Below are 14,064 nucleotides of genomic sequence, written 5' to 3'. Positions count from 1 at the left end.
CCTCCTTCCTTTAATATTAGAACTTGTGGGTTGTAGCTAGGCACAAGTCCTGTGTAAATAAAGATTATGCGATTTTCCAAACCTCCCTTGCAGTTTGTTGTGGCAACGGAAATAAGTTGTGGCCCTGAAAGGAAAGGGCAAGTCTTCCACGTCTCTTTTCCCCTATTCTCTTGGCTGGAATGGATCAGCCAGCATGTTTGACTATGAGAATCTGAAAGCCATGCGTTCATCACAGCAGAGACAATACAGAAAGAACCTGGATTCCAATATTGTGGAGTTCGGACTTCTTATTACGTAGGCCCAATTCTGTTGAAAATAAATGTCTGTCTTGGTTAAGCTGCTATTTTTGAGTCTCTGGTGTAGAAGCTGCTTTTGCATCTCAACTAATGTAAGTAAACCTAATTCATCCCTAAAGAGTGGCCATCCATCCTACAAATTTACTTATCAATTCTGAGACGCACACATTAGTTTTTCCCTTTTTAGCATCTCCGAAAATAGAGTGAAGTTTACAGTAGATAACACAATACACCTGCTTTGAGTGAAAGAGAAACAGTGACATACTTGTTACGCTTTGACTAAATTATTTAGCATCTTTTTTTCCTTGTATGTATGCAGGTGAGTGACATGGTAAAAATCAATATCTGTCTTAAGTATAAAAGGTCTTGTTATTAATATAAAAGAAATACTATCAGTGTTTAACTGGGTCTTTTCTCGTAGATGCAACTTAAAACGGGTGCTGTTTTAGATTCTAAGATCAAATCATTGGCAGAAAGCTTTCTATTATGACACAGTATTAAAAACTCATGGGCATAAGTCAAAGGCATATGGTATAATGAAAATATGAGATTTAAACTCCTATCATCCTGAATTTAAATCTCAGCTCTTTACTACTTTCTTACTGAGACTCACGTATTTCATCTATTTGAATCTCAGCTTTCAAGTCCATGTCCTGGGGATAAGGCTAACTTTTCAGAATCTTGTTGGTGCGTTTAGATGAAATCATAGGATAATATAACAAGTATAATGCATTTTTATCTTAGGTATATTTATTTTAAAATTATGGAAAATGGAATGAAAAGATAATGGAATTCTTTCCATAAGCTTTTGATGCACCCTTGTATATATTCTTTTATCACTTAATAAACCAATAAGAAATATATTGTTACTTCCAGTCTATATAAACCAAAACAAAGAGGATTAGGCATCTTTCCATAGGCCACCCAGCTTAGCAGTTATGCTGAAATTCAAAGCAGATCCTTTCTTTTCAGAGCCTTTGTTCTTAATCAGCATGTTCTCTTGTTCAGTAACCTTCATATGCCAAATAAATAGGTGAGGAAAGAATCTTTCAGTGTCTGGGAAAGACACTTAGATCAACTTTTCCGTTAACCAGTGCCTAAAAAGAGTAATTCGCTACACTGAGCTACTCTTACTGATGCAGTACATGACACAGTGAGGGCTGGTAAATATTGTATTAAAAAAAGACTTTGTCAGCTTCCTTCACTCTTGAAATCTAATTCATCTTTCTAGAGTTGAATCGGTTAAAAATCATTCTTATTCTTTTTGAATTGAATTTTCATGAGACAATAATATTTAAACTCCCAATTCAGCATCCCATTAACTCCCATCCCCCAAATCTAAGTCTAAAATAGTCAAAGAAATCAGAGAAAAAAAGATAAAACCTTTTAGCTTACATGAAACTACAAGTTATAACAATTTAGCCACAAAATACATGCTAATATCATAATTTTCTAGAGTAGAGCTTAGTTTTCAATTACCTCATTTAATAAATTTAAAGCTTTTCAACAGATTTATCCCTGGAATCCAGAAGTATCAAAAGCCAGGAGATTGCTTACTCAAAAATGGCCCAAACTCAACATATTGCAAGAGGTGATTTTTAAAATGTATTTTCACAGATCACATGAATACCTTTAAGTCACAATCTAAAAATTGGTTATGATTTTAAGCAAAACTTCTATTTCACTTATTTTGTGAGTTCAAATTAAATTAAAGTATAGGTGATTCAAAAACCCCTTAAGATAACTGTATTGCTAAGGCCAAAAGAAAGAAACAAAACTTATCATAGTAGGACTTAAAAAGTTTTATCTTCAGCATTGACTGAAATTCTCTTAAACCCTCAATCCTGGATAACAAAGCAAGATCTCTCCACCTCGGCAATTAATTAGTACATTAGTATGGAAAGTAATCTTGTGACTTTGATCATTTAATTTCAGAACTAAGGTATCATCTCTTTCAATATGTTTTAATTAACTTTGTGAGCTGAATGGAAAACCGTATCAGTTTACCTTTAAAGCTTTTTGAACTGCAGCCTTCTTCAAGCCTTCAGGGTTAAATTCTAATGGGTTACTCTTTCAAGTTAGAAGAAAATGAATATACCAAGGGTTAATTAAAACATGCAATGAAGATTTCATGTAAGGTTAATGACATGAACACTTATGAGAACCAAAAATAGACACAAACATTTCTTGTGCAAAAGTCACCAAGAAGAATTACACAACAAAGCTCCACGGTAAATGCCATTTGTAAAATTATTCTATAAGCCCAATATTCTAATTGTAGAATAAACCGTTAATATATAAATATAAAAATGTATTTCCTCATCTATAATAGCTATTCTTTAACCCCACCCCACCCCCGTCCCTAACAGTTAATCTTTTGGATTTAAAACAAATAAAGAAATGACACTTTAGGATTCTATTTACTATTCTTTGTGAGAACAACCCCCTAGAAAACCAACTATAACTACAGGTTTCATTTGAAGTACATACTATATCCCAAGTTGTTCTCAAGCCAAAATCTGTCCTACAATAGCAGATGCTATTGACTTATTTTTATTTAATTAAAAAATTTTGTTGCTATTTTAATGTTTTTGGAAACTTACTTTTTTTGGTCCAAAAATATAATAAAGACAGAACCCATTTTTCTACTTTGTTCCGCATACATTTTAAAGTATACAAGGTACAAGTTGACCTACATCAATTTAAAAGTTCCTTCTGGCTTTAGGCTTCTGTTATTGTGGATTTTAATTCTTACTTTTATTGGGTTTTTTTCTTTTGCCTCAACTCATTGCTGTCTTCCCTCTAAGGGGCAAGACTGAATTGTTCCTTAAATTTCACCATTTTGGTTTTCATTATTACAAGTGTTAAATTAAATTTATCTTGATTTTTAAAAAATGGAACATTTCAAAATGAAAAACAATAGATAACCAGTCCACACTTCAGCGCTATGGTAGGCTGAGCTGGATGAGAAGATCTATATCTGACTGGGCTGTGATTACTGAGACACGGAAGCCTGATCTACAATCCAGGCTACACATTAAAATAGCCCAAGTAGCTTTATCAAGGCTAATGAATCAGTTGAAATCAGGCAATGGGTGGAGGTGGGACACGGGTATTTTTTAACAGCTTCTTAGGTGCTACTGACAGAGTGAGGCTGGGAACCCTTTCTCGAATATGCAGACTAATATTCTTAAGAATCCTGGCACCTTAGAACTTTCCCCAAAGCTAACTTTTCAAAAAGATAAGATGCACTAAATATACAAATTATTCTTACATGCATTAATTAAAGTAAAGCAAAGAGAGGCCGTGGTATTGGATTAGGGGGCAGAGAGCAAAACAGTGAGGACGTGCAGAGCACAAACCTTAGGTTTGATTCCAATCAAATGCTGGCCCAGCAAGACATCCAGCAAAGAGGGGTGGGGCGCTCCAGAAGTCACTTTCCCTTTCAAACCTTGGTCTCATCATTGTAAACGGAGGCACCAATTCCTCCGCAGTTGGGATGAGTCTGACTCATAGGGATCTTGAAGGGACAGAGTGGAACTGCCTGTTCCATAGGGTTTCCAAGGCTGTAAATCTTTACAAAGCAGACTGCCACCGTTTTATCCCATGAAGAAGCCGGGACTTTTGGTTAGTCACCTGTAATTTATTTCAGTGGGAGCCAAAAATAACTTACGCAAAACAGGGCCATCCTGCATTAGGATCACAGGAAGTATAGCTATAAAATAGCTCTCCGGTATTAATAAAAAACAAACCAGTAAAAATCCAAACTCACTGCCACTGAGTCGATTCTAACTCATGATGACCCCTTAGGACAGGGTAGAACTGCCCCTGTGGGTTTCCAAGAGTGTAACCCTTTACGGGAGTAGGAAACCCCATCGTTCTCCCTTGGAGCGGCTATTGGTTTCAGACTTCCGACTTTGTGGATCATAGCCCAACTCATAACCACTTAATTCAAAACTAGCCCTCATCTTCGGGAAATTCCAAATAGAGAATTATGAACATATTATAGTGAGAACAAATCAATTTTATATTATAGTTGAGCAGAATACCATTCTTGGTATTCTCATACCAAGAATGTAGCCTGGGGTCACATTTCCTTATGTGCACATATCAGTTCTACTGCTATTGATCTATGTGACCTTGGGTTTGTAATCTGTGGTTGAAGCTTTGTCCCGGTTACTTATAAAATGATAATGACATTTTGAGGATTAAATGTAGAATCCTTAGAACTCTGCATGGCTATTGGAAAGTACTTAATAAATGTTAGCTATCAAGATTATTTATAAAACTTTGAGATAGTCAAGCGAACCACCCACTATGAGTCCGAGAACATTACTGTAGTTCAAGTTTGAAATTCAAGCCTAGGATTTGATTTGAAAAGGAGTGCAGTATTCTAAGGGTCTAAATTATAACAAGACAATTTCCAGCATAAAAGAAAATAAGGGTTTCCACATGGGGATCATTGGTAGTAATGTGCTCGTGGAGCTGAAAATTGAAAGTACTTTTTAAAAGTTAGAAGAAAGCATTGACAATGTTTACTAGAAATAGCAATTATCTCAGCCTTTTGGGTAAAATGGAGAAAGTGCTGGTCTATACTACTCACTATCAATTTGTTCAAATTTATTTTAGAGAACATTTTGTGGGATGCATATGTTCTAATAATAAAGAATAACACCTGATTTTAATAATGCAGGAGCAAAATGAATTCTTATAACCAAGAATCTTTTTAGTTAAATATCATAAAGCATTTAGAAACAAAAACAAAACTATGACACATGGTCAGAGAGAGTTCCATTAAGTGAAGAGCTTACATGATAGGACAATGAATGCAGAAAACTTACTGGAGTAGGTGAGCAGGATCTATGCAACAGAACCGCATTGCTAGCTTAGTCTCTGACTAAGCAATGCCCGAGGCAGAAAGGTACTTTATTAAAAAGCGACCGGAGACATCGTCACTACATGCCACTGACCGCATGGAGACTTGTAAAAGGGCCGTGACTAAGTCTACACAGGAAGTCAGGCGATCGTGACTCGTGCTACTGCTGTGACTCTGAAGGGCTCATCCAACCCTTCAAAGCCTTTCAACTTTTCTCATCTCTAAAATGGGTAAAGTGCCCATTCTTCAAGTTTTTATTAATACTTTGTGTTGATAAAAGTACAGTGAGAATGGATGTGGAGTGTCTTTGGAAACAGAACAGAAAGCACTGCAAAAATGTACAGTGTTCTTATTAGACCAGAGTTTTGAACCAGTTTTCATCCTGGTTTGACTCTCTTGCCGAGAATGCATTTTTCTACCCTAGTTAAACTGAATCAACCTGCACATCTGGTTAAAATGTAAAGTATGATTCCATTCGTCTGGCATGGAAATGCAAATTCTCAGCAGGGGGTTGAGCCAGAATGAACTGATTCAACTCAAGGACCAAATAAATGTTTAAAACTCTCATTGATGATTGCATTACACCTGAGTGGTAGCTCTCTAGACGAACGACACTAGTTACTGGTGGCCTTCTCTGAGCCCAGCTCCAGGGAGAGTAACTATGAAAAGCACCAAGAGGCCTTATCAAGGTGCAAAAGCACAAAGGCTTTAGGGAGACAGAAACCATGAGACCAAAATCAGGTCCCAACGAACGGTGTAAACAACACAGCTCAATGATTCACTCTATGCCCTTTCAGGGAAAGGCAAATTTCAGGTCACAGAAAAAGGGAATTTTCACCTATTCATGTGACTATCCCCAGTGAGGACGGACAGCTGGCCTGCGTGCAAGTTTTTTCCACAGAAGCCTCTCGTGGGCCAGGCACACAGCTGCATGAACCCTAACACTCCTGATTTTGGTCCGAAGAAGGACGTAGATTTAATAGGTTTATTTGAATGTTTACAGAGAAATAATGATATCGTATATTGAAATGAGTCCCAAGAAATGAAACTTTAGTCATTTATGACTTCATTTTTTCATCAGGAGAATTATTATTTACTTAAAAAATTTACCCCATGAACTAGTATTAAGCAATTTAGGAATCTGAGGCTTCTTCATAACCACTCAGTAAGTTTGTTCTTCTCACCATCAGACATACTCACCAAGGAAACGGGAGGGTTAAAATTTCAAAAGCAAGCACAAGAAAACCACAGTGACAGATATCATGCAAGAAAGTGCAAACAAACATGCCAAGCCATTCTGCCACCGAGTAGACTGCATTAGAAGTTCGAGTCCACAATCTGGCAGTCGCCATTAAAAACAAACAGAAAGAAAGAACACAGGAGAACTCACAAATAGTGCTCTATAGACTGAGGTAGTGTTCTCACAAAATACTAGTCCCGATGCTCTCCTCTCTTTTAAGTAGCCACACCCAAAGTTTCCCTCGTAGATATTCTTAGGGAAGTGAAAACGGAAGGAGAAAGCAGAGAATGATGGGTTGTGGTAAATGAATGCACAAAAAAACAATAGTAAGTAGGTGTGCAAAGACAGAGTCAAAGAATTCACAATAACTCTCAGGGCAAAAGAATCTGTAAGTGCCCATGTTAAAATAAACACCCAACAGGGCAGTGGCTTTGCAGAAATTCTTTGCCTCTGACAGCCATAACATACTTCATGCATGTGTTCTCTTAATAAAGATGTTAATAAATGCACTTTTGGGGGCTTGTGTGACAATATTCAAATTTCAGTTTAATGTGACAAAACACACAGTTGTAAAAAGAGGCCTAATCCTTTCTTGCCAACTCACCAGTCCTATTTTCTATATTCTAAAATAGACAACAAAGTTATTTCCATCAAGTATTGTAGAAAATTTTACAGCAAACATCATTGTGGCTAATATTTTAAAAAGCTGTACTGTACAAAATATTTTGTAGAAAGGGTAAATAATAATAAAACAACTTTCATTATTTCAATAGAAACGACAACAGATTAAAGTCAAACTTTAGCCTGGGAGATTGGCCAAAAGCTTAAGGTAAAGTCTTTAAGAGAAATGCAAGAATTTATGTAAAAAATCGGTTAAGAAAGCTTATCTGAAAGAAAGAGCATGATTACATACAACATAATTTCCTGTCAGCATGAAGAAATTAAATGATCGATTAAATTTTAATTGGTAATAAAAGACACAGACACACAAAGGACTTTATTTCATTTCATACATACATGTTGCCTTAAAGCCCAATAATGCACTATTTTTGCAATGTGGAAGATGCTAACTGAAACAAAGGTATATATTTTGTGAGCTGTAGGAAGCAGTTCAGCGATCTTAAGGTGAGACTGTATTAGAGAAATGAATTTGTGTCCAAGATGAAACAGACCGAATTGGAGTCTAAGAGGCAGGAGAACTTGTGAAGGCCAGGATCTACGTAAGGCCTGTTGGAAACGAAAACTGTCTTCTACAGGGAGTGACAGAAAAGTGGTAAGACTGCACGCTAAAACCTGGAAAACCAAGGCACTACAAGGGGGTACCCCCCCCTCTAAAAAAAACAAACAAACCAAAAAAGGCTCCACTGGGTGGAGCTTTCATGGACACATTTTTCCTGCTAGGTGAGCATCAATCAACTAACTGAGTTGGTGCACCCAGTGGCACTGCCTGGGAAGGTTCTCTGGTCCAAGTGAATTCTTTTCGTTAAAGCAGTTTCACTCGAACTTCATTTTTTTGTGAAAGCTGATGTAAGAGAATAGCGTGCGGCTGTGAAACTGAACACAACTTACAAGGACAGCACTATGGGAAAAATTAAAGTATATAAGTATTTTCTTATTTCAAAAATGGTGAAATGTCGACTAATGACAAACCTCAATCTGGACTTCCATCGACTCCTAGTACATTTGGAGTTTGTTCCACTAAGTCAGACTGTTCATCAAGCTTTCCATTTAAACTCTAAATTTTAGGGGTTCTGAAAAGATTGCATAACAGTGTGCAACAAAAAGGTCTGATTTGTGGCAGACAGGGACTGGTTTTGCCACCACAGCAATGCACCTGATCATGCAGTCATCTCAGGGTGCAAGTTTTTGGCCCCAAACCAGCATGCCTTTCTTGCCCCCCGCACCTTACTCACCTGACCTCACTCTATGAGACTTCTTTTTGTTTCAGTGACTGAAGAGGGGCAAGGGTTTGGAAAATGTTTCCAAGAATGGAACTGCAGATTTGACAAATTTATTAATTGTAATGGAGAGTACTTTAAAGGTGACAGGTTTTTATACAAATATTTAAACACTTATCTTGTGGGGGGTTCCATTCTTTTTTTGGTACCCCCTAATAGACCATGTTCTGGCACTGAATTAAATGCTACTTTGCTTTTGTGTCCATTTTATTAAGTAAAATAAATGCATGTCAATAAGTTATAGTTTTACTATGCATGAAGAATTATTCAATGGACACTTGTAATACTGCAAAAAAAAATTCCGTATCCGGTGGCAGTAGTTTTTCACCAAAATTGGCCACTGTCCGGGCCTGGAAACTCGACCACTGCCACGGTAGAGTTAGAATGGATTTGGGGTCTATAAGCCAATCTGTTTCACTTTATTCCCCACTTCTGAGTAGATACAGTTCCCATCTATGATAATTATTTTTTAATAGCTAGCAGTTTTTACAGGCTATCCTTTTCTCCAAACTACTTTTTTTCTTCTGGTGTATTGGAGATTTCTTCATAAGACATGTTGGAATAAAGATAATTCTGAAACTCTTAGATGATTTCATTAAACTTTATAAACATGAAAATATACTTAGGAAACAAATACAAATTTATAGCCTCCACCTGGCTCAGACTAGCAATGAACATGAAAGGACAAGAATGACGAAAACAACTGGTGCCATGTGGCTGAACAGAGCAGTGGTTTTCAAGCAAGGTTTGCTAGAAGGAAATCCGCACTCAAAACAGGCTACCTCTACATGACTTACTGGAAGATTCCTTGCTGAATCCAAATACAAGATAAGCAATGCAGAAGAAAGACCGTCATTGGCTTGGTTCTTGTCAGCTCTGATGTCCGTTAGCACCTAAAAAAGTAATGGGGTGTGAAAAGAAAAAAAAACAATACCTCAATGGGCATAGTTCAGCAAAATTCAGACAATTCTTAACTGATTATACTGTGGTTATGTTCAAGAAAATGGGAAAGACAGAGAATATACCTCTATATTATTCAATATAAAGAGATGAACAATAAATACCTTTTAAATGATTATTAGTTCAAACAAATCAATTAAATAATGATTTGCGGCTGTCGAAATCCCTTCATTCTATCAAGCACAAAACTGGAAGCCCTTATAAATCAGACATGAATGACCTATACATTTCTCATTTTAAAAACTCCATTATCCTTATTAATCCCTGATGCTCCTACAGTGACTTATAGGACAAAATTCACAATTTTCAGGTAATTCTTTTTGCTGTTACTAAGTTACAACACAATTTCGAAAGGACTAATTTTAATCAAGGAGCCCTGGTGGCACCGCTGGGTATGCGTCAGGCTGCTAACTGCAAGGCAGGCAGTTCAAACTGACCACCCACTCTGCAGGCGAAAGATACGGGTGCTTGCTTCTGTCAAGACTGATCCCCTTGGGGGCCCCCTAAAGGGTGCCCAATGTTGGAAATAACTTGATGGGGGTGAATAGTTTTAATAGGAGTGGTTTGGTTATCGAGATAAAAAACACTTCACAGTACCTTACTGAGGCCTGAAGCAGTTGGCATTAATGTGAGCCATTCCAGTTTCAAGTGCAGCTTTCCTTTGGTAACTTCATCCAGAGTGAACCACTGACAAAGAAAGCCATTTTTAAAGACAGAATCCGAAATTCCAATTGAACCCAGTCTCCCTAAACGGTAGCAGGTGCATACTAACTGTGAACCAGCAACTGCTCCCAGTCAGTGATAAAGAACTGAATCTTCCCCTTTCTAGATCTGTAAGCATCTATGACTTCACGATGAGAAATGATACTGCTGCTTAACAGCAGGCAGCACGCACAGCACTTCCTGCTTGGTAGAGACGACAATAAGTCCTTCACCTTTGTCTAGTATGAACATTGTCAATGAGGTATGTACGTAACAGCAAGTCCATCAGGCAACAGTAGTTACCCTGCTTTAAGGATAAATGAAACTTGGATTATCGGAAAATTTTGAATGTTTTCTAATATTACCTGCTATCTATATCTGGGCTTTAATGGAATTTATAAGTCAAGAAAAAAATAAACATGGGTTCCAAATGATCAATTTCAGTAGCATATAAGCTAATCTCTTTGTTTTTAATCACCACTATGCACAAATTAATAACATACACTGTTATTCCAGCATTTAATCAATGATGATTTCTAAGCACTCAGTGCTAAGAGAATACCATTAAGACAAGGATTGTATCTACTTTTCTCAACACTGTATACCCAATACTTGACAGAGAGGAAGTACACAAGAAATATTTGTTCAATAAATACTAAATAAGTATAGGAATGAGCAAGCATATTGTCAACAGAATAGATTGTGGATATTGATCTGGTTAGCTACACTTACCAAAATTCAGCGTATCTTGAAGGAGCCCTAGTTGTGTAGTGGTTATGAATTGGGCTTCGATCTGCATGGTCAGCAGTTTAAAACCACTAGGATCTCATTGGGAGAAAGACTGAGCTTTCTACTCCCATAAACAGTTTATAAGAGCAGTTCTCAACCTGTGGGTCACGACCCCTCTAGGGTTCAAACCACCCTTTCACAGGGGTCACCCAATTCATAACAGTAGCAAAGTTACAGTTATTAAGTAGCAACGAAAAGAATTTTATGGTTGGAGGTCACCACACAAGAGGAACTGTATGAAAGGGTGGCGACATTAGGAAGGTTGAGAACCACTGGTTTATAATCTTGGAAACCCAGGTTCGTGGCTGAAGGAGCCACTATGAAATTTTCCTTTTTGAATACTCTACTCTCATAGATTGCTTGATATCCCTGCTTGGAAAAGTGTCTTTTCCTCTAAATTCTCAATGCATTTGTACTTCTTTTACATAATAATTTCTTACATTGTGATATCTCCGCTCTTAATTAATAATATTAAAAATTTCTGTTACTAATTAGCTTTGCACATATCTGTACCTTTATTCCTGAAGGAGAAACACATTTGTTCAAAACAGAGTTTCTAATACTGAAATATTTCAAGCACATGATAAGTTCTTAGTGAATCCTATGATTTGACTCAAATTTCTTTCATTTTGTAAATAGTAAAAGGTGCAAGTTTCTTATATTTGTGATGCAAATGTTCAGTTCATTAATATTACCTAGGATTTTGGCACTGTACATGTAGGATGACAATGCCAATGTCAAGTCCTTAGGCACATAGTAGGTACTGTCAATGTTTACTAAACAGGATAAAGAAAACTTACTTCATCTAAAAGGCGTTCCTTCTCAACTTCAATAAGATCAATCATAAGACTATAAAAATAATAATACAACAATTTTAGTAGAAGCACACTTACAATTGAAACCACCGTAAGGTGTTTTTTGTCTATGAAAAAAAGTATTCCAGAAATGCAACAAACAGCTATGTGTATTTTATTCAGAAACAGATGGTTCTTTCAAAAGGTTCCTAAAGCTTTACATACGAGCTTATATATCCATGAGAAGAAAGGGAAGGGAAAGAGCAGGATTGAGCTTCAGTGAGACTAGAGTTCAGTGCGGCCCAGCTGAAGCATAAACTGCGAAGAGGCTAAACATAACTATTTACAACGTGTCAAACAGGTTTTAAAATATTTCAACTCTCTGAGTCCTTCTTCGCCCTTGGTACTACCATCTGTTGCCATGGAATCAGTTATTCACACATACTGATCTATCACTTTGACTCCAACTTCCCACTGCACTTAACATGGCCCCCCAGGCTGCTCACTCAGCAGGTCTACATGTAAACCCACCACATTTCCCTCAACAGGCCTCCTCAGGTACTGTCTCAGAGCATGATGGCATCACACCCCCTCACCCCCACACAGAGAAACCAGAAATTCATCTTGGATTTCTCTTTCCCTCTGCCCTTGACTCAGATGAGATGATGATACTCTTTATTTTTTCTTGTAGCCACCTCCTTTCTCTGTTCCTGCAATTTATGTCGCAGTGTAGATCCTCATGATCTCCATCCTCGTTTAGTCTAAGAGTGTCCTAATTGGTCTCCTGGACTTCAATCTCAATCCCTGAAAATCCAACCTTCACATTGGTTTTACTAAATGTTAAATATAATCCAATCACTTCCCTGCTTAAAATCTTTCCATTTCACCCAATGAAATTGCCTTATGAGTGAATTCTGAAGTATTGGCTAAATATACAAGACCATTTCTAATGAACTCAAATCTCTCTAGTGAATTTCCTCTATATCTTTCCTATTCCGACAATAAATCCCATTAAATAATAAGTGAATTCAGCTAAATAATAAATATTAGATTTTAATGTATTTTGAATTTCCCATCAATATTAGCTATCAATTAAAGTACAAAAGAATAATATTTATATTCCCGCAGGTAGACAGAATGTGAATCACTACGTGTCACAAAAACTTACTCAGCAACTTGAAGGTAAGTGGTCTTTACATCGAAACCTAGAAATCATTTTTACACTTTAGGACAGGGTATCCCATACAGTGTGATGACGGAAACAGTCTGTGTTTCCACTGTCAGTATGGTAGCCACACATGAGTACTCAGCATGTGAAATGTGGTTACTGCAGCTGAGGATAAGAATTTGTAATTTTACTTTATTCTGGTTAATTTGGTTTAAATACCTGAGCGTGGCCAGTGGCTACCATAATTCATAGTGTAGATTTAGAAGCTTTCCTTTTCTAACTTAATATGACATTTTAAAGGAACAAAACATGTTTTATAGTGAATCACAAGTACACAAATTTGATTTTTTGTTATGATACAGTTTTAAGAGTGGTATTAAAAAAATAAAGCCAGAATGATTCTTTTTGAATATTGACAAAGGGTTGGTTACCTTCCTAGAAAGTCATCTTTATCTGGGTCTTCATCAAAGAGCTCAATTTCTAATTCCTGCCCGGGATGTTCATAAACTAAAGCCTGAAAAAGGAATGACTAGTCATTATTTTGCATTTTTACTAATATTGAATACAATAACAATTATTAATCCTAACATGCCTTTTACTTCAGTAGCAAATAGTTGGTTTTTAACTGGGAAACCACACATATTTCTTGGCGACAGGAAGATTATTTTAAAATGCTTACCCATATATTAACAGTCCATTCTGTTTGTTTTCCAGATATATAAGATTACATTTTCAATGTGTTAAATTCACTCCTTCCAAAACATGGCCACAGGGCATTCACCACAAGCCTGGTGCTGTACACTGCCTGGGGTGGTTTCATAGAAGAAGATTGTAATGTTCTGTCCTCAACTTGTTCCATTGAGAACACTTTGTCCCTGGAACCACTTAGTGTTTAAAAACGGAGCAATATTTGGGCATAATAAGTGAGGGGGGTAGGGGGATGCTGGTGAAGGCATAAATTGTACTATGCTTCTGAAGAGCATTTTTGCAATATATCAAGTCCTTAAAAAATTTCTTAAAGTTTGATCTGACAATTCCACATAAGAAATTTTACCTGGTGACAGCTTGGTCAATTGAAGAAAAATACATTCACATGACATCTGTCCAGTAACATTTATAATATTTAACTAAAACAACCTTGGTTATGCTGGGCAAATAAATTATGTTATTGTATCTTGTCAATGGAACCGATACTAAAAATTATGTAAATATATTAACATGCAGACATGTACAGAGATAGTAAATGAAAGTTTGCACAGGAATACACAACTGATTTCACTT

At 36.7% G+C, this 14,064-nt stretch overlaps 1 protein-coding gene across 2 annotated transcripts in view; it reads right to left on the bottom strand.

Annotated features, from left to right (window-relative positions):
- The window catches only part of ESYT2 (extended synaptotagmin 2), a 131,609-nt gene that overhangs the window by 26,983 nt on the left and 90,562 nt on the right, over positions 1–14,064 (bottom strand). Inside the window, exons 10-14 of one of the 2 annotated variants that reach the window (XM_075550163.1) lie at positions 13,215–13,297; positions 11,622–11,670; positions 9,928–10,017; positions 9,168–9,263; positions 2,304–2,366 (exon numbers count right to left, since the gene is read on the bottom strand). In XM_075550163.1, the coding sequence (XP_075406278.1) occupies positions 2,304–2,366; positions 9,168–9,263; positions 9,928–10,017; positions 11,622–11,670; positions 13,215–13,297 (381 nt within the window). The remainder of the gene's footprint in view (positions 1–2,303; positions 2,367–9,167; positions 9,264–9,927; positions 10,018–11,621; positions 11,671–13,214; positions 13,298–14,064) is intronic. The other variant, XM_075550164.1, reaches the window with a different exon arrangement.

Source organism: Tenrec ecaudatus, chromosome 5 (genome assembly GCF_050624435.1).
Source record: "Tenrec ecaudatus isolate mTenEca1 chromosome 5, mTenEca1.hap1, whole genome shotgun sequence".
NCBI classification, from domain to species: Eukaryota; Metazoa; Chordata; class Mammalia; order Afrosoricida; family Tenrecidae; genus Tenrec; species Tenrec ecaudatus.
This window is presented reverse-complemented; position numbering and strand designations above follow the sequence as displayed.